Here is a 21289-nt window from a genome sequence, read left to right on the forward strand (position 1 = left end):
CAGATGGCAGATGATGGGCAGATAGATGGATGGATAGATGGATGCATGCATGAGATGGATGGGTGAACAGATGGCAGATGATGGGCAGATGGATGGATGGATGGATAGATGGATGGATGCATGAGATGGATGGGTGAACAGATGGCAGATGATGGGCAGATAGATGAATGGATGGATAGATGGATGCATGCATGAGATGGATGGATGGGTGAACAGATGGCAGATGATGGGCAGATGGATGGATGGATGGATGGATTCATGGATGAGATGGATGGATGGGTGAACAGAGAGTAGATGATGGGCAGATAGATGAATGGATGGATAGATGCATGGATGAGATGGATGGACAGATGAATAGATGGTAGATGATGGGGAGGTAGATGAATGGATGGATAGAGAGATAATAAATGATAGACAGATGAGACATAGCTGACGGATCACTGTTAGAAGGCCAGGTGCAGTGGCTCACGCCTGTAATCCCAGCACTTTGGGAGGCTGAGGTGGGAGGATGGTTTGAGCCCAGGAATTTCAAACCAACTCGAGCAACACAGTGACATCTGCTCTCTATTTTATTTTATTTTTTTAAAAATGATTTTTTTTTGTTGTTTAAAAAGGATGATGATAGAAGTATAAAAAGAGACAGAGGCAGGGTGAGGAGAGGGAGGAAGAGACAGAGAAGACAGATAAGGAAGGAAGGGAGAAAGGAGAGAGGAGAAACAGATTAATGATGGATGAGATACATAAAAAGACAGAGAGGAGGAGAGGAAGAGGGAGAGAGAGACAGAGGCCGGGTGCAGTGGCTCGAGCGTCTTTTAACCCCAGCATTTGGGGAGGCCAAGGCAGGAGATCGCTTGAGCCCAGGAGTTTGGGAGTAGCCTGGGCAACATAGCAAGATCCCATCTCTACAAAAACATTTTTTTAAAAACCAGCAGGGCATGGTAACATACGCCTGTACTCCCAGGTACTGGGGAGGCTGAGGAGGGAGGATTCCTTGAGCTCAGGAGGTCGAGGCTGCAGTGAACTATGATGACACCATTGCACGTCAGCCTGGGTAACAGAGGGAGACTCCATCTCCACAGAAAACTTTTTGGTTAATTTTTTTGAGACTCTCACTCTGTCGCCCAGGCTGGAGTGCAGGGGCGCGATCTCGGCTCACTGCAACCTCCGCCTTCTGGGTTCAAGTGATTCTCCTGCCTCAGCCTCCTGAGTAGCTGGGAGTATAGGCGCCCGCCACCATGCCCGGCTAATTTTTGTATTTTTATTAGAGGTGGGGTTTCACCCTGTTGCTCGGGCTGGTCTTGAACTCCTGGCCTCGTAGCCTGCCGGCTTCGGCCTCCCAAAGTGCTAGGATGACAGGTGTGAGCCGCCGCGCCCGGCCTCCTTACAAAACTTGAACCCAAAACTCTACATCTTAACAAAAAAAGTCAACGTGACGACGGGCTCTCACCTGGCTTGCAGCTCTCGGCGACCTTGCTGAGTAACTTGTGGACTTTGTCGTCTGACCAGTCGTGCAGGATCCGGCACAGGACATACAGCTCAGCGCTGGGGAGGGGGTCCCTGAAAAAGTCACCTGGTTTAAAGACAAAAGGCGACCCGTCCATCAGGTATGGCAGAAGCAGTCCTGCCCGGACACATCCTCGGACGGCCACCCACATCCTAAATCAGGGATGGAGAAGAGAGGGGTGTGGGCAGGAGGGGGTCTTCCTGAGTATATCCCCATGGAGACTTGAACAGAGGAGCCGGTTAGCGATGCCACGGGCGTGCTAGTTTTTTGTATTTTTCTTTAGTAGAGACGGGGTTTCACCGTGTTAGCCAGGATGGTCTCGATCTCCTGACCTCGTGATCCGCCCGTCTCGGCCTCCCAAAGTGCTGGGATGACAGGCGTGAGCCACCGCGCCCGGCCTCGTATTTTTATTAGAGATGGGGTTTCACCATCTTAGCTAGGATGGTCTCGATCTCCTGGCCTTGTGATCCGCTCACCTTGGCCTCCCAAAGTGCTGGGATTCCAGGGATGTGGCACCGCGCCTGGCCAAGGCGTCTCCTGTCAATTCATCCTGGCCTCAGCAGCTGCCACGTGGAAGATCTCCTTCGAGTCTAACCTAAGGCCGCCCTGGGACAGCTCCTGGGCCAGTTCCTGCTGTGGCCTCCGCGCCGTGGGTGCTGATTTCAGCTGTGCCCCATCTCCACGCCCCTCCCATGTCGACTACTTGCACTGATGATAACGTCACACAACCCTCCACCTGTTTATTTTTATATATCATTATCATCACTGTCTTTTTTGTTTGTTTGAGATGGAGTTTTGCTCTTGTTGGCCAGGCTGGAGTGCCATGGCGCGATCTCGGCTCACTGCAAGCTCCGCCCGCCTCCTGGGTTCAAGGGATTCTCCTGCCTCAGCCTCCCGAGTAGCTGGGACGACAGGCGCCCGCCACCTCGCCCGGCTGAGTTTTGTATTAGTAGTAGAGACGGGGTTTCACCATGTTGGCCAGGCTGGTCTTGAACTCCTGACCTCAGGTGATCTGCCCGCCTTGGCCTCCCACAGTGCTGGGATGACAGGCGTGAGCCACCGCGCCCGGCTTCATCCACCTGTTTGGAGATGCCCCTCGTGTCTCTGTGGACCCACACACAGACACACCATGCACACCGATGCAGACGCAGACATGCACACACAACCCCAGCAGTCATATATACACACGGACAGCCATCGGCACACAACATGCACACAGATGTAGACACACAGACATGCACATATATCCACACAGGCACACACACACCCCCTCACAGAAACATATGCAACCACACAGCAGAGACGTACACACACACGTGCGGATGCAGACGCGCACACACGTTCTCACGCACAGACACGCTCAAGGGCATACCACACACACATGCACACAGACGCACACACACAAGCACAGCAGACAGTCGTGTAGCACACAGACACCCACCATGGAAACGTCCATGCAGAAACAGGCACACGCCCAGCCGTGCACTCTGTCTGGAAAGAGATGACGGAGCCTGGAAAACGTCGGCAGGGCGAACACGAGGAAGGCTCACCTGCTGCGAACTGGATCCGCGCTGCCTGCGGTCCGGCGGGCTGGAAGTGGACGGCCAGCTCGACGACGTCCGGGAGGTCAAACACGGTCACCTGGAGACGAGGGTACTCGTGGGCCAGCTCTCGGGCCAGTGCACCTGTGCAGCCTGCGGGGAACCAAATGCACGCTCAGCGGCCGAGTCGTCCTGGTGCCTGCGGCACGCTAACGACTCTCCAAAGCTCAACCGGGACAGAAGTCATGTTTGAGGGAATGGCACTGACACCCATGCTGGAAGGGAAAGCCAGCGGTGGGGAGTTCGCTGGTGTTTCAGACAAGACTGTGCAAACAGGTGAGTGTGGGGCACAGACCTGCAGGGACATCCTTCCAGCCCAGGGCTGTAGGCTGTACTCCTCCCTTCTCCTTCCTGCCATGGGGATGTATATACAATGGCCGGTGCTACAGCAGCCACTCTGGGCCACGTGTGGGGGCACAGACCTGCAGGGAAATCCTTCCAGCCCACAGGTGGGGGCTGTACTCCTCCTTTCTCCTTCCTGCCATGGGGATGTATATACAATGGCCGGTGCTACAGCAGCCACTCTGGGCCACGTGTGGGGGCACAGACCTGCAGGGAAATCCTTCCAGCCTAGAGGTGGAGGCTGTACTCCTCCCTTCTCCTTCCTGCCATGGGGATATAGACACGATGGCTGGTGCTACAGCAGCCACTCTGGGCCATGTGTCAGGGCACAGACCTGCAGGGAAATCCTTTCAGCCCAGAGGTGGGGGCTGTACTCCTTCCTTTTCCTTCCTGCCATGGGGATATAGATACAATGGCCGGTGCTACAGCAGCCACTCTGGGCCACGTGTCGGGGCACAGACCTGCAGGGAAATCCTTTCAGCCCAGAGGTGTGGGCTGTACTCCTTCCTTTTCCTTCCTGCCATGGGGATACAGACACAAAAGGAAGGAGAGCCCTGGCGGGGGGGCTACCCACCTCCCATGTCACAGGCGGAGGAGAAGCGGGACAGATCGAAGGCGGTGGCCACCTGGCGCGCAGTCAGCTTCGCCACGCCGTGCATGGCCTGCATGAACCGCAGTTGGGTCTCCGGGCTCCGGTAGTACGCGTCCTGGAACACAGCGGGGGCTCCGGGGCACCAGGGAGCACGGGCCGAGGGTTCCTACAGCCTCTCCCCGGGGGTCGGGGGGAGGAGCGCAGGGCTCCAGGGCGTGGGGGCTGAGCCAGACCCGGGCTGCAGAGGAGGCTCCCCACCACAGCTGTGTTGGGCACCCCTGTGTGTGCGGGGGCTGGGCTGGCTGGGGACAGAGGACCCCAAAGTGGTGGGCCATCTCCTTGGAATCACTGGGTCCACACCACAGCCTGAACTCCAAGCATCTGAGTCTCCCAATAGGCTTTTCACAATCAAGCTTTTCACCCTGGAGGCTCCGGGTGGCCCGCAAACATCTCACCGGAGAAAACCGGGAGAGAAGCCGTAATGTCTCCGCAGGTGCCCCGGCTCCGCCTTCGCCACGCTGGTGCGGTGTGGCAGAGGGGGCTCCTCCGAGAATTCCAGGGTGCAGAGGAGAAGCTCTACTCTGAGCTTCCCCACGTCCCCCCGGTGGCACCTCCCCCGGGTCCCAGGGGAGCCCAGGCCCATCCTGGCTCAGGGCTGCGTCCAGGGTTGGCCCGCACATCCCCTGTCCCCGCCAGGGCAAGCAGTTCCTGCTGAGGCTGCTTCTGAGCCCGACGGCCAGCGGGACGGCCCCTCTCCATCCTGGCTCCTAAATCCCCCGGGGGCTCCCCGGCCCTCCCCTGCGTGGGCAGCGACGATGGGGCGTAGGGATGTGTCCTCTGCAATGCCCCGGCCAGCTGCTGATTCCAGCTCGGGGCCCCTGGCCACGCCTCTTGGCTTCTCTCTCCACCACTGGCTTTTCTCTCTCTCTGACTCTGTCTCCCTTTGCTCTGTCTATCTCTCTGTCTCCCTCAGTGTGTGTCTGTCTTCCTCTTTCTCTCTTTCTGTCTCTGTGTCTGTTTCTGTCTTTCTATCTCCCTCTGTCTCTGTCTCCCTCTATCTGTGTCTCCTGTTTCTGTATCTGCCTCTATCTCTGTTTCTCCAAGCCTCCCTGTCCCTACCTCACTGTCTCTGTCTCTCATCTCCCTCTATGTCTCTGTCTGTCTCTGTCTCCCTCTTTGTTTCCGTCTCCCTCGATCTGTCTGCTGTCTCTGTCTCCCTGTCTTTGTCTCCCTCTATCTCTGTCTCTCAAGTCTCCCTGTCTCTCCCTATCTCACTATCTCTGTCTGCCATCTCCCTGTCTGTCTCCCACTGTCTCTGTCTTTGTCTCCCTCTATCTGTGTCTCTGTCTCCCTGTCAGTCTTCCTATCTCATTGTCTCTCTTTCTGTCTCCCATCTCCCTCTCTCTCTCTCTTTCTGTCTCAGTCTCCCTGTCTCTGTCTCCCTCTATCTCCCTGTCTCCATCTCTGCCTGTCTGTCTCTCTCCCTCTATCTCTCTGTCTGCCTGTCTCTCTCTCTGTGTCTCCCTCTGTCTGTCTGTCTCTGTCTCTCCCCGACATCTGAAAGCCCCAGGCTCCCTGGGGTTCATCTCTGCAACACACACAGTCACTGACTCGGCGCTCAGTGCCATAGGGACGAAGGTTGCCAAGGAGGAATGAGGCCACGGCCGGCTGAGCGCACAGCAGACTCCCCACGCCCGTCTGGTACAGCCCTGCAGACCGAGACCCCCTCCCCAACCGCACAAGCCCCACGGACCCCACAACGTCTCACACGTCCACCTCAGAAAGGTTCTGGGCGGGGAAAGGGGAAGGGGGGTGAGAGGATGCAGGCAGCGCTTTGCAAACGCCGGTCTCAGATAAGCAAGTGTGGATTCCATTGAGGCAAAAAAAAAAAAAAAACAAAAAAAACCGGGGCATTCATTTAACGCAGTGCAGCCGCACGGCTTACAAGGCAGCCTCGACCTCCCAGGTTTGAGGGACCCTCCCACCCACCTTGGCCTCCTGTCATCCTGGGATTACAGGCTCATGCCACCATGCCCCGGCCTAATTGTTAATTTTTTTTTTGTAGAGATGGGGTCTCACTATGTTGCCCAGGCTGGTCTCAGACTCCTGGACTCAAATCATCCTCCCGACTTGGCCTCCCAAAGTGCTGGGATGACAGGTGCGAGCCCCTGTGCGTGGCCTTCAAACCCGTTTCTTTTTTTTTTTTTTTTGAGATGGAGTCTGGCTCTGTCGCCCAGGCTGGAGTGCAGTGGCGCGATCTCAGCTCACTGCAAGCTCCGCCTCCCGGGTTTACGCCATTCTCCCGCCTCAGCCTCCCGAGGAGCTGGGACTACAGGCGCCCGCCACCTCGCCCAGCTAGTTTTTCTGTGTTTTTTTTTAGTAGAGACGGGGTTTCACCATGTTAACCAGGAGGGTCTCCATCTCCTGACCTCGTGATCCGCCCGTCTCGGCCTCCCAAAGTGCTGGCATGACGGGCTTGAGCCACCGCGCCCGGCCCAAACCCGTTTCTAGCAGGAAATTCTATTTTCATTGGCTGCTGGATAACATTGGAGGTCTACCTTGCACCTGTTCCCAGGCTGAGTGACACAACGGCCACAGCACTCAGGTCTCCAGGCAGAACGAGCCGAGCCTTTGGGATTTGTCAGACCGGAGACAGATGGATCAAGGTGCCGACTGAGCTGTGTGCCAAAGTGCTTTAGCAAAATGCGTGCTAGGTGGAAGGGTGTCTGCGGTGCTGTTACGCTACCTGGAACAGGTCATCCACCTTCTTCCCCAACACCCTGTGGTGCTGGTTTCTTCCCTCTCGGATGGCAAACTCCAGATGTGTAAAGAGGTTCCAGATGATGTCATTATTTTGCAACATGAAGCCGTGCAGAGAGTACTCACTGTCCGATGCCAGGTAAAGGTTCGCTGTCTCTGTGTTACTGTAACCTGAAGAAACGGGGAGAGTCCTGTGACTTCCTAACGAGAAAACCCAAGGAAACCTCATCGTAGGGGACGGATCATTGAGATGTTAAAATCAACATCATCGGCCGGGTGCTGTGCCTCACGCCTGTCATCCCAGCACTTTGGGGGGCCGAGGCGGGCGGATCACGAGGTCAGGAGATCAAGACCATCCTGGCTAACACAGTGAAACCCCGTCTCTACTAAAAATACAAAAATTAGCCAGGAGTGTGGTGGGCACCTGTAGTCCCAGCCACTCGGGAGGCTGAGGCAGGAGAATGGTGTGAACGCGGGAGGCGGAGCTTGCAGTGAGCTGAGATCCGGCCACTGTACTCCAGCCCGGGAGACAGAGCGAAACTCTGTCTCAAAAAAAAAATAAAATAAACATCATCCATCTGACTATAGCAAACCGTACACTCAGGTACACGCCCCAGCTGTCGACTGCTGTAACTGTTACCCAACGAGGTTGATCCTTCCTTCATGGTTGTGGCCACACTTAAGTTCCCAGTTAGGCAATCAAACCCCCATCTAGATGTGGCTCTGGAGGTGCGCTGAAGCTGGCGTTTGGATCTACCATTGGTTTGACATTAAGTAAAGGAGATGAACCTCCAAAATGTGAGTGGGCCTCATCCAGCTCACTGAATACCCCAGAAGCAAGCCTCTCCAACTCTTTCCTGTTTTTCTGCATCCATTCCCCCACCCAGCTACCCATCCACCGATCCACTGATACATCTATTCATCCACCCACCCATCTGTTTACCCACACTGCCAGTCATCTACCCAGCCTTGTACCCATTCATCCACCCATCCATCCATGCACCCACCCATCCACCCACCCACTCATCCATCCATCCACTCATGCATACATCCACCCACCCACTCATCCATCCATCCACTTACCCACCCATCTATGCACCCATCCACCGATTCATTGATCCATCCATCCACCCATCCTTTCATTTATCCATTGTATCCATCCATCCACCCACCCATCTACATGCCCACTCATCCATCCATCCACACATCCACTCACCCATGTACCCATCCAGTCATCCACCCATCCATCCACACATCCTTCCATCCACACATCCATCCATCTATCCATCCACCCATCCATCCACTCACCCGCTCATCCATCCACCCATCCATCCACTTACCCACCCATCTATGCACCCATCCACCGATTCATCGATCCATCCATCCACCCATCCTTTCATTTATCCATTGTATCCATCCATCCACCCACCCATCTACATGCCCACTCAATCCATCCATCCACACATCCACTCACCTATGTACCCATCCAATCATCCACCCATCCATCCACACATCCTTCCATCCACACATCCACTCACCCATGTACCCATCCAGTCATCCACCCATCCATTCACCCACATACCCATCCAGTTATCCACACATCCTGCCATCCACACATCCATCCATCTATCCATCCACCCATCCATCCACTCACCCACTTATCCATCCACCCAACCATCCACTTACCCACCCATCTACCGATTCATTGATCCATCCATCCATCTACCCATCCTTTCATTTATCCATTGTATCCATCCATCCATCCACACATCCACTCACCCACGTACCCATCCAATCATCCACACATCCATCCATCCATCCACTCAGCCACTCATCCATCCACCCATCCATCCACTTACCCACCCATCTATGCACCCATCCACCGATTCATTGATCCATGCATCCATCTACCCATCCTTTCATTTATCCATTGTATCCATCCATCCACCCACCCATCTGCATGCCCACTCATCCATCCATCCACACATCCACTCACCTATGTACCCATCCAGTCATCCACCCATCCATCCACACATCCTTCCATCCACACATCCATCCATCTATCCATCCACCCATCCATCCACTTACCCACCCATCTATGCACCCATCCACCAATTCATCAATCCATCCATCCACCCATCCTTTCATTTATCCATCTATCCACCCACCCACCCATCTACATGCCCACTCATCCATGCATCCACATATCCATTCACCCACCTATGCATCCAATCATCCACCCCTCCATCGAGACATCCTTCCACACATCCTTCCATCCACACATCCATCCATCTATCCATCCAGCCACCCATCCACTCACCCGCTCATCTATCCACCCATCCATCCACTTAACCACCCATCTATGCACCCATCCACCGATTCATCGATCCATTCATCCATCTACCCATCCTTTCATTTATCCATCCATCGATCCATCCATCCATCTATCCATCCACCCATCCACTGATCCACCAATCCATCCACCTTCCCATCCATCCATCCATCGATTGATCCGTGTGTCCATCCATCCATGCATCCTTCCTCCCATCCATCTATCCACCTACCATCCATCCATGCATCCACCCATCCATCCATTTACCCACCCATCTATGCACCCATCCACCGATTCATCGATCCATCCATCCATCTACCCACCCTTTCATTTATCCATCTATCTATCCATCTATCCATCCACCCATCCACTGATCCACCAATCCATCCACCTTCCCATCCATCCATCCGTCCATTGATCGATTCATCTGTCCATCCATCCATTCATCCTTCCTCCCATCCATCTATCCACCTACCATCCATCCATTTATATATCTAACAATTCTTCCCATCATCTATATATCTATCATCTCTGTATCGTCAATCTATATCAAGGTATCTATACATTTATCATCTATCTATGTATCTGTCTACCTGTCCACCCACCTTATCTGTCCATAAAAATCAATCAGCAAGTAAATTACTGTCTGTGTGCACCCTACTGGGTTCTGTTTCTCAGGAGAACATGGACTGATACAGCGCCTTTGAGACTAGAGCCCATAAGGACGTCACGCTTCTCCTCCGGCATGCTCGCGGCCACCACTGTTCCCTCTCTCTCATTCACCCTCTGCTTCTCACCCTTCTGAGAAAAGCAGCGTTCCTGAGGGCAGAGGGATAGAAGGTCTGGCCCTCCGTCCTCGCTCTGCCCGGGCTCCAGGTCACCTTCCCTCAGTGACTTCTACCTGTAAAGATCGTCAGAGCAAAACCCGCTGGGTCCTGTCACCTTGCTCTGTCTTCTCCAGGAGCCCCATGGCAGCACAGACGTCTAGAAGCCTCTCCATTCCACACGCAGAGGCGTCCACTTTGCTGGCAATATCTGCAGCCTTCTGGGGTGCCTCATCTTTTAACCAATCAAACACCTTCAGCTTGCAAGCAGTGAGCAGGGCCTGTTAAAAAACAAGCGCAGAGAGACTCACGAAGTCACTTGTCAAGTACTTTTGACTCCCACAGACCCAAAAGATGCAGACCAATGTTGTCGAAAGTATTCAATGGGGCCACTGAGCCTTCTTTTACAGAGAGCCGTGGGGATCTGGAGGATCAAGTCTCCAGCTATAAAACAAGGTGTACACAAGGTAAATAGCACATCAAGGAATATCATGCAGAAAAATCAGCCCATGGGAGAAAAGTCAATGTGCTGCAGATATGGGCTGAGTTCAAAACCCATATGTTAAACCCCTAATACCCCCAGTCCCTCAGGTCAGGATGTGACGGTATTTATAGGCAGGGTTTGAAAGAAGTGATTCAGGTAAAATGAGGTCATTTGGGTGGAGCCTAATCCAATAGGACTGGGGTCCCTATAAGAAGAGATGAGGACACAGACACACACAGAGGGATGATCCTGTGAGGACACAGGGAGAAGACGGCGTCTCCAAACCCAGGAGAGAGGCCTCAGGAGGAACCAGTCCTACCCACACCTGGATCTCAGACCTCCAGCCTCCAGGACTGTGGGAGAATCAATGTCTGTTGTTTATAATCCATCTGGTGGTCATTTAAGAATCACCACTCAGTAAATTAGAGACAGAGATGGAATGTGCCGTAACCACCTTTATTCCTTATTCACCGCATGTTCTCTCTCCTGATGATGATGAATGACAGGAGGTGTCAGCCTGGTCTCCCTGTCTACCCAAAGCCTGTGCCCCTCCTGCACCTGACATCCCCACCTCTGCTTCCCAGAGGATGCCCTGTAAGGGACCCCTGGTGTTGGGAGGGCTGCATCCCTTCTCAGTCTGCTCTGCGCCGTGAGGGGACCCTGGGAGCCCAGGCCTGCAGAGCAGATGAAAGATGGGGCCTCAGGCTGGGCGTGGTGGCTCACGCCTGTAATCCCAGCTCTTTAGGAGGCCGAGGCGGGTGGGTTGGCTGACGTCAGGCGTTCGAGATCAGCTTGGCCAACACGGCGAAACCCTTCAGGAGGCTGAGGCAGGAGAATGGCTTGAACCCGGGAGGTGGAGGTTGCAGTGAGCCGAGATGGCGCCACTGCACTCCAGCCTGGACGACAGAGCCAGACTTCGTCTCAAAAAAAAAAAAAAGAGTCTTTGCAGATGTACGTAAGCTAGGGGACTTCAGATGAGTTGGAGTCAGTGGATTAGGGAGGCCTCAAAATCCGGTGACAGGTGTCCTTCTAAGAGACAGAAGAGGAGACACAGACACAGAGGAGGAGGCCACGTGGAGACGGAGGCAGAGACTGCAGTGATGCGGCCACAAGCCCAGGGACTCCTGGAGCCTCCAGGAGCTGGGAGAGGCAGGAAGGAGCCTCCCCTAGAGCCTCCAGAAAGAACCAAACACAACTGCAATGGGTTGAATGGTGATCCCTAAAAGATCTGTCCATGTCCTCACTCCCAGAACCCCCAACCTTTACATAGGACTTTACTTGGAAATAGGGTCTTTGGTGGATTCAATTACATGAAGGACCTCAAAATAGATTTTTAATATTTTGGATTTGGGATTTTGCATGTCCCCTAAATGCAATGGCAGGTGTCCTTCTAAGGGACAGAAGAGGAGACACAGACACACAGGAGGAGGCCACATGGAGACGGGGGCAGAGACTGGAGTGATGCAGCCAGAAGCCCAGGGATGCCTGGAGCTGTCAGGAGCTGGGAGAGGCAGGAAGGACCCTCCCCTAGAACCTTCGGACAAAGCGTGGCCCTGAGAGAACTTGACCTCAGACTGCCAGCCTCCAGGACTGTTGATTGAAGCTGTGTGTGTGGGGTTATTCGTGACAGCGACCTGAGGAGACAGACACAGGTACCTTTGATAGTTTAAAGCCGTCCAGCAGTTCCAGGAGGCGTGTGGGGAACGGGGGCAGGGTCGCCCGGGTCCTGTGGCACTCAGCCTCTGCTGTGGCCTGTCCGGCCGCTCCCGCCTCGGCCTTCTCATCGCAGCTGCCCGTCTCCCTCTGAGCGGGCTCCGAGCCGCCCCCGTCCACATCACTGAGATCTTCGAACGTATCCACGGCCGGGATGGAGTCGTGCTGGACGGGCTGCCGCAGGTCCTCTGGGCGGGGTGGGTAGTACAGCTCCACCAGCTGCTTGCAGAAGTGGTTCAGCGGGAAGCCCACGACGTTCAGAAAGTCCCCGTGCACAGACTCAACCAGCATCCCACCCAGGGCCTGGATCCCGTAGCCGCCAGCTTTGTCCCTGGGTGGGCAGGGGAAGGGAAGAGGTGACGATGGGGAGAAAAGTCTCCGAGTCTAAAAATTTCAGGGCAAGGCCGGGCGCGGTGGCTCCCGTCTGTCATCCCAGCACTTTGGGAGACCGAGGCGGGTGGATCACCTGAGGTCAGGAGATCGAGACCAGCCTGGCCAACATGGTGAGACCCTGTCTCTACTAAAAATATAAAAATTAGCCAGGTGTGGTGGCGGGTGCCTGTATTCCCAGCTACTCGGGAGGCTGAGGCAGGAGAATCGTTTGAAACTGGAAGGCAGGGGTTGCAGTGAGCCAATATCGTGCCACTGCACTCCAGCCTGGCTGACAGAGCAAGACTCTGTCTCAAAAAAAAAAAAAAAGTTCATGTGTTAAATGGGATATTTTGACATACGTATGCATGTAACATCATTAAATCAAGCCAATTATCCTCTCCGGCACCTCATGTACTTATTTTGTGTGTGTGGGGAGAAGACTTCAGATCTAATGTGCTGCCAATTTTCCAGTAAGACAGTGTTACTGAAAGCCACATTCACCAGGCTGTAAAGAGCCTTGAACTTCTTCCTTCCGTCTCACTTACTTTTTTTTTTTTTTTAAGACAGAGTCTTGCTCTGTCGCCCAGGCTGGAGTGCAGGGGCGCGATCTCGGCTCACTGCAAGCTCCGCCTCCTGGGTTCAAGTGATTCTCCTGCCTCAGCCTCCGGAGTAGCTGGGATTATAGGCGCCCGCCACCACGCCCGGCTAATTTTTGTATTTTTTGTAGAGACGGGGTTTCACCATGTTGGCCAGGCTGTTCTTGAACTCCTGACCTCAAGTGATCCACCCGCCTTGGCCTCCCAAAGTGCTGGGATGACAGGCGTGAGCCGCTGCACCTGGCCCTGACTTAAATCTTGTATTCTTTGACTAAGTGCAACTGTTTTATATTCCATATAAGTGAGATCCTGTGGTATCTTTCTCTGCCTGCCTTATCATCCTCTAGGTTAAGACACATACATGTTACGCAGACTCCATCTCTACAAAAACCGAAAACAAAATCGGGCCTGTGCATTGGCGCGTGTGCCTGTGGTCCTACCTACTCACGAGGCTGTGGTGGGAGGATTCCTTCAGCCCAGGAGTTCAAGACCAGCCTGGGCAACATAGTGAGACCCCATTGCTACAAAAAATAAAAAAAATTAGCCAGGCGTGGTGGTATGCGTCTGTAGACCCAGCCACTAGGGGGGCTGAGGTGAGAGGATCATTTTGACTCGAGAGGTTGAGGTTGCAGGGAGCTATGACTTTGCCACTGCACTGCAGCCCAGGTGACAGTGAGACCCTGTCTCAAAAAAATAGATAAAATTATTTATATATATATAAAATAACATATTTTATACAAATGTATTTATATACATAAATATATAAGTATTTTATATACTTTTATAATATAAAAATATATTTAATATAATTATTTTTAATGTAATTATATAGTAAATAATATACATTTTATATTATGTTATACATATAATTATATATTATATTTATATTATATATTATATATATTTATATATTACAGTATTGTATCTTATATAATTAATATGTATAATTACATATATTTAATTAATATATAGTTAATATGCATATAATCGCACATAACAATTATATATAATATATATTTATATATTATGTATATGTAATTAATATGTATAATCACATGTATTTAATATATAATTAATATGCATATAATCACACATAACATAATATATAGTATTATGTAATGAATATGTATTAATATGTATAGTACATATATACATATTTAATACATATATATCCATCGTATCATATATTCATATATAATTCTATATTATATAAATATATAACTATTTTATTATAATAAAATAATTGATTATATATAACTATATATAACAGTCCCTATTATATAATGTATTTTACAGTGTTATATAATCTATAATATCATCTATTGTAACAGTATCTTATAATTATAATGGTACATAACTATATTATATTATATTAATCACTACATTAATCATTACTTAATATTATTAAAAATCACTACATTAATTACTTAATATTAATTAAAATTAATCATTAAAAATTAATCATTAAATATCAATCAAAATTATGATTAATATATAATCTATAATAAAATATATGTGCATATTACAGTATAATATAATATATAATACAATATATTACAAATATAGGATATATAAATTATTTGCATAACGTATAACTATAATATGTGTAATACATAAATTATATATATTGCAAATATAATTCTATCACGTTACGTTATATAATGTATCATTATGTAGACACGACGTATGATGTAGATGAACATAACTCATATAAACGCAGATGGTGGATGATGAAGTGAAGCCGACTGGTGCAGGCAGACCTCCCACACTCACCATTCTTTGGTAGGGGCGACAGTTAGAATCACCTCTTAGGGTGACTTTGGATCACACAGTTTCTCCGTGTTCATTGCAGCCCGCATGCTGGGCATAGACCTCTGGGGTCTCCTCCTCCCACGGCATGAACTTCTCTACCCCTGCCCAGCGCCTCCCCCTTCCCCGCCGCAGCCCTTGGCTCCCACCCGGCCCCTCTCTGTCCTGGGAGTTGGGCTCTTTGAGCCTCCATGGCTCCGTGGGGTCGTGAAGGGTTTGTGCTTCCCAGCCGGGCGGCTCTGCCTCTGCCACACGGCCTCAGGAACAGGGGGCCTCCTTCTTTCCCAAAGGCTGCGTGGGACCCCGCGTGTGACGGTGGCCAGGCTTCCACACGTGTCCCCCGTCCTCCCACCACCCCCGAGACTCACATGGGCTCCCCGCTGTGGATGTATTCCCAGAGCAGCTCCTCAGACAGCTCCGAGAACTTCACCGTCGTTTCCTCGTAGAATTCCGAGACCCTGGTGTGCAGCTGACGGTCTGCAAGGACAGAGCCCTGGGGGTTAGCCTGGACGCCAGCTTGTCACCTCCGTGCCCTGACAGTGGCATGGCTGTGGAGGTGTGGACTCGAGTGTTGCGCACAGTTCAGATGTGGATGGTTCATGGAGGAAAAGAGGTCCTCTCAGACAAGAAAAGAGAGAAAGGGGCCGGGTGCGGTGGCTCAGGCCTGTCATCCCAGCACTTTGGGAGGCCGAGGCAAGTGGATCACCTGAGGCCAGGGGTTCGAGACCAGCCTGGCCGAGATGGTGAAACCCCATCTCTACTAAATATATAAAAGTGAGCCAGGCATGCTGGTGGATGCCTGTAATCCCAGCTACTCGGGAGGCTGAGGCAGGAGAATCGCTTGAACCCGGAAGGCGGAGGTTGCAGTGAGCTGAGATCGCGCCAGTGCACTCCAGCCTGGGCGACACAGCGAGACTCCCTCTCAAAAATAAATACATACATAAATACATAAACAAATAAATAATAAACAGATGTTTGGTCTCTGCCTCAAGGTCCGGGCAGAGAGCCCCTGAATCCCAGGGAATCTGTAGAGTGACAGGAGCAAAAGGAGGCGTTTTGCTATTTGGTGACAAGCCCCTTTCATCCGCAGGGGAGCGTATGTTAATGAGGGGCCTTTTGGAAAGTCCGGGCTTTGGTTGCCATGGGAACCTGCCAGGGATTTGCGGGTGACAGGTTCGGCTCCACTCCGGTCCTCCAGGGAGCAGGGAGTCGGGGTGAGATGGAGTTTACTTCCCAGTGGCGGATGATGTGATTAATCCTGGCCTTTTTTTTTTTTTTTTTTTTTGAGACAGAGTCCCTCTCTGCCGCCCAGGGTGGAGTGCAGTGGCCGGATCTCAGCTCACTGCAAGCTCCGCCTCCCGGGTTCACGCCATTCTCCTGCCTCAGCCTCCCGAGTAGCTGGGACTACAGGCGCCGCCACCACGCCCGGCTAGTTTTTTGTATTTTTAGTAGAGACGGGGTTTCACCGTGTTAGCCAGGATGGTCTCGATCTCCTGACCTCGTGATCCGCCCGTCTCGGCCTCCCAAAGTGCTGGGATGACAGGCGTGAGCCACCGCGCCCGGCCCCAATCCTGGCCTTTTAAGAGACCCAGAGGCTTCTGGTGGGTGAACACATCAGGGTGTGGGGGGAGCTGTGCCACGGCCGGCACGGAGGCTCCATGCATCCTGCATCTGGCACCCTGCCCTGTGCCTGGCTTCTGCCTGGCACTTCCCGACCTGCTCCTCGATAAGAAACCCGCCAACTGGGAAGGAGAAGTGCTGTCCCGAGTTCTGTGAGCCCCTGGAGCAAATGACCCAACCTGAGCAGGTGCCTGGACGAGCCCCCAGTGACTGGCGGGTGGCTCAGAAAAGTACAGGCGTGCCCAGGGATATGCGGCTGGCATCTTCGCGGGGAGGTCCCGTGGGATCCAGCCCTTCACCTGTGGGGTCTGCGCTAACTCTGGCGGCTAGTGTCAGAATTGATTGAATTCTAGGATGCCTCCTGGTGTCCGCCAACAAGCTGGGAATGGGTTGCTGTGGGAGGAACCCAGCAATAGGGTGATGGAACTGCCTGGGCTGGGCACCGGGGTGCACACCTGTAGTCCCAACACTTTGGGAGTCTGAGATAGGAGGATTCCTTCAGCCCAGGAGTTTGAGATGAGCCTGGGCAACAGAGCAAGACCCCACCTCTCCAAAAATTACCAAAATGAGCCAACTGTGGTGGCACGTGCCTGTAGTGTCTGTGACTCTAGAGGCTGGGATGGGAGGATCGCTGGAGCCCAGGAGGTTGAGGCTGCAGTGAGCTATGAGCATACCACTGCACTCCAGCCTGGGTGTCAGAGGGCGACCCTGAAGGAAGGGAAGGGGAAGGGGAAGGGAGGGGAGGGGAGGGGAGGGAAAAGAAGAAGGAAAGAAGGAAGGAGGGAGGGAGGGGGAGAGAGAGGAAGGAAGGAGGAAGGAAGGAGTCGGGGAGGGAGGGAGGGAAGGAAGGAAGGAAGGAAGGAAGGAAGGAAGGAAGGAAAAGAAAGGCTGGGAGCAGTGGCTGACACCTGTCATCCCAGCACTTTGGGAGGCCAAGGTGGGCGGATCACCTGAGGTCTGGAGTTCGAGACCAGCCTGGCCAATGTGGTGAAACCTGTGTCTATTAAAAATACAAAAGTTAACTGGCATGGTGGCAGGCACCTATAATCGTAGCTACTCAGGAGGCTGAGGCAGTAGAATTGCTTGAACCCGGGAGGCGGGGGTTGCAGTGAGCTCACCTTGCACCTCTGTACTCCAGCCTGGGTGACAGTATGAGACTCCATCTCAAAAAGAAACAAAAAACAAAAACAAAAGAAAAATGGCAAAATAGTCCGGGCATGGTGACTGGCACCTGTCATCCCAGCCCTTTGGGAGGCTGAGGCAGGTGGATCACCTGAGGTCAGGAGTTCCAGACCAGCCTGGCCAATAGGGTGAAACCCCGTGTCTACTAAAAATACAAAAATTAGCCGGCTGTAGTGATGGGCGCCTGTCATCCCAGCTACTGAGGCAGGAGAATCGCTTGAACCTGGCAGGCAGAGGTTGCAGTGAGCTGAGACCGCACCACTGCAGTCCAGCCTGGTTACGAGCGCGAGATTCCATCTCAAAAAAAAAAACAAAAAAAAAGAGACAAACCACACATTTTCCTTTGTCCTGCACACTTCCAAATCGGCTCACAACTTTCCCAGGCAGGACATCAGCACAAACCCCTCTGGCGGTGGTGGGGGTGGGTAACCGTCGTCCTCCCTCAAGCCCAGGGTCCCGAGAATGTCCCGGGGTCTTCTCTCGGCCTCTGGGGGGACCCCGATCCCCGGGCCGCGGTCACCTTTGCTGGAGCAGTGGACGATGGCGACGCCTGTGAACACGCTGTGTTCTTTCCCACTCAACCTGCAAGACACGACCGGTGACCGCGCTGTGAAAAGTGGGAGCTACAAAGCGAGTCTGAAAACCAGGGAGGCAGCGAGGTGTCCTTGGTCCTGGCTCCATCCCCACTCTCTGCTCCCCGACGGTCCTGCCATGTGGTCTCCAGGGAAACCTTTACGGAGAGGCCAGGGAAGAGGTCACACATCCCACGAGCAGTGGCCCTGACGGGAGGCCCCCAGGCCAGGCAGCTCTCCGCTGGGCCTATGGCGGGCAGGGAGGGGCGCATCTCTTCCATGTCCTGGGATGGGAACGAGATGCCAGGCTGTGGGCTCAGGTCCAGGACACCCAGTGGGAAGGGCAGGGCACTGCCAACTTCTCATGACCCCAACAGTCTGCAGTGGGCATGAGACACTCTGGGATCGGTGCTGCAGAATCCCAGACAAGGATGAGCATGGAGGGATGGTGCCTGCCTCCCTGCACAGCTCAGCAGAGTTCAGACAGCACAGCTCAGAGAGCCGAGCTCAGACAGCACAGCTCAGACAGCACAGCTCACACAGCACAGCTCAGACAGACGAGCACAGACAGCACAGCTCACACAGCACAGCTCACGCAGCACAGCTCATGCAGCACAGCTCAGACAGCACAGCTCATGCAGCACAGCTCAGAGAGCACAGCTCAGACAGCACAGACCACAGCACAGCTCACACAGCACAGCTCAGACAGCACAGCTCACACAGCACAGCTCACACAGCACAGCTCAGACAGACGAGCACAGACAGCACAGCTCACACAGCACAGCTCATGCAGCACAGCTCACACAGCACAGCTCAGACAGCACAGCTCAGACAGCACAGCTCAGACAGACGAGCACAGACAGCACAGCTCACACAGCACAGCTCATGCAGCACAGCTCAGACAGCACAGCTCACGCAGCACAGCTCACGCAGCACAGCTCAGACAGCACAGACCACAGCACAGCTCACGCAGCACAGCTCACGCAGCACAGCTGACAGCACAGCTCACACAGCACAGCTCAGACAGACGAGCACAGACAGCACAGCTCACACAGCACAGCTCACGCAGCACAGCTCAGACAGCACAGCTCAGACAGCACAGCTCACACAGCACAGCTCAGACAGCACAGCTCAGACAGCACAGCTCACGCAGCACAGCTCACAGCACAGCTCACACAGCACAGCTCACGCAGCACAGCTCACGCAGCACAGCTCACAGCACAGCTCACACAGCACAGCTCACACAGCACAGCTCAGACAGCACAGCTCACACAGCACAGCTCACAGCACAGCTCAGACAGCACAGCTCACACAGCACAGCTCAGACAGCACAGCTCAGACAGCACAGCTCACACAGCACAGCTCACACAGCACAGCTCACGCAGCACAGCTCACACAGCACAGCTCACGCAGCACAGCTCACGCAGCACAGCTCACGCAGCACAGCTCAGACAGACGAGCACAGACAGCACAGCTCAGACGGCAGAGCTGAGACAGATCCACCCTGCTCCCCAGGACACCCGGCCAGATATGACGGCTACTCTGTGGCCCAGAACCTGAGACAGCTCCGAGGCCAACACGGTGCTTACCGGGACAGCATCCTGTAGGCGTCCTGCTTGTCCACCGGCTTCTCCAGAATCAGCCCCCCGACGGTCTGCGGGAGGAAGGGAACGGAGGGAGTTGGTCCCCGCCGCCTGAGTCAGGCCTGTGCAAGCCCCACGGTCCCGTCGCAGTCACTCGTTTGATGGAAATGAAGTGGACGCGGCCTGAGAGTCACCGTATCAAACAACTACCTGAACTTACCATGTTGCCTTACCACTACCTGCCTGGTTCCAGAATGTTCTCTTCACTCCAGAAGGAGACCCTGGCCCCACGAAGCCGTCCCTCCCCAGTGCCCCCCCCCCCTTTCTTTCACTGTGCATTTGCTTGTTGTGGACACGGCGTAGTAATGGAATCCTGCAACCTCTGGTCCTCTGGGCCTGCTTTCCGTCACTGAGCGTGATGTCCTCAAGGTGCATTCATGTTCCTTGTTCCTTTCCTTCCCTTCCCCTCTTCCCTTCCCCTTCCCCTTCCCTTCCCCTTCCTTTCAGATGGAGTCTCACTCCTGTCCAGGCTGGACTGCAGCGGCGCAGTCTTGGCTCACTGCAACCTCTACCTCCTGGGTTCAAGTGATTCTCCTGCCTCAGCCTCCCGAGTAGCTGGGATTACAGGTGCCCACCACCATGCCCAGCTAATTTTTTTCTTTTTTTTTGAGACGGAGTCTCGCTCTGTCACCCAGGCTGGAGTGCAGTGGCCGGATCTCAGCTCACGGCAAGCTCCGCCTCCCGGGTTCCCGCCATTCTCCTGCCTCAGCCTCCCGGGTAGCTGGGACTATAGGCGCCCACAACCACACCCGGCTAGTTTTTAATAATTTTAGTAGAGACGGGGTTTCACCGTGTTAGCCAGGGTGGTCTCAATCTCCTGACCTCATGATCCGCCCGCCTCGGCCTCCCAAAGTGCTGGGATGACAGGTGTGATAATTTTTGTGTTTTTTTTTTTTTTTTTTTTTGGGATGGAGTCTCGCTCTATTGCCCAGGCTGGAGTGCAGTGGCCGGATCTCAGCTCACTGCAAGCTCCGCCTCCCGGGTTTACGCCATTCTCCTGCCTCAGCCTCCCGAGTAGCTGGGACTACAGGCGCCCGCCACCTCGCCCGGCTAGTTTTTTGTATTTTTGGTAGAGACGGGGTTTCACAGTGTTAGCCAGGATGGTCTCGATCTCCTGACCTCGTGATCCGCCCGTCTCGGCCTCCCAAAGTGCTGGGATGACAGGCTTGAGCCACCGCGCCCGGCCATTTTTGTGTTTTTAATAGAGATGGGGCTTTACCATGTTGGTCAGGCTGATCTCGAAGTCCTGACCTCAGGTGATCCGCCCGCCTCGGCCTCCCAAAGTGCTGGAATGACAGGGGTGAGCCACGGTGCCCGGCCCCTTCCTGTGCCTTTAGGCCCCT

At 53.4% G+C, this 21289-nt stretch overlaps 1 protein-coding gene and 1 long non-coding RNA gene across 6 annotated transcripts in view; one reads left to right on the plus strand and one right to left on the minus strand.

Annotated features, from left to right (window-relative positions):
- The window catches only part of ASMTL (acetylserotonin O-methyltransferase like), a 36558-nt gene that overhangs the window by 1619 nt on the left and 13650 nt on the right, over positions 1 to 21289 (minus strand). For all 4 annotated transcript variants that reach the window (XM_033199087.1, XM_033199066.1, XM_033199072.1 and 1 more), the window contains exons 4-12: positions 19893 to 19957; positions 18252 to 18313; positions 15298 to 15406; positions 12096 to 12483; positions 10074 to 10236; positions 6786 to 6970; positions 4022 to 4154; positions 3055 to 3198; positions 1448 to 1570 (exon numbers count right to left, since the gene is read on the minus strand). In XM_033199087.1, the coding sequence (XP_033054978.1) occupies positions 1448 to 1570; positions 3055 to 3198; positions 4022 to 4154; positions 6786 to 6970; positions 10074 to 10236; positions 12096 to 12483; positions 15298 to 15406; positions 18252 to 18313; positions 19893 to 19957 (1372 nt within the window). The remainder of the gene's footprint in view (positions 1 to 1447; positions 1571 to 3054; positions 3199 to 4021; positions 4155 to 6785; positions 6971 to 10073; positions 10237 to 12095; positions 12484 to 15297; positions 15407 to 18251; positions 18314 to 19892; positions 19958 to 21289) is intronic.
- On the plus strand, positions 1469 to 10094 carry LOC117076228. 2 transcript variants are annotated; one of them, XR_004434281.1, is made up of 4 exons: positions 1469 to 1604; positions 3033 to 3381; positions 7404 to 7597; positions 9810 to 10094. It is a non-coding gene; the product is annotated as an uncharacterized LOC117076228 (long non-coding RNA). The 2 variants fall into 2 exon arrangements; XR_004434280.1 differs by lacking the exon at positions 9810 to 10094 and having other exon boundaries at positions 7404 to 7729.

This window comes from Trachypithecus francoisi, unplaced genomic scaffold, assembly GCF_009764315.1.
Source record: "Trachypithecus francoisi isolate TF-2019V2 unplaced genomic scaffold, Tfra_2.0 Contig01714, whole genome shotgun sequence".
NCBI classification, from domain to species: domain Eukaryota; kingdom Metazoa; phylum Chordata; class Mammalia; order Primates; family Cercopithecidae; genus Trachypithecus; species Trachypithecus francoisi.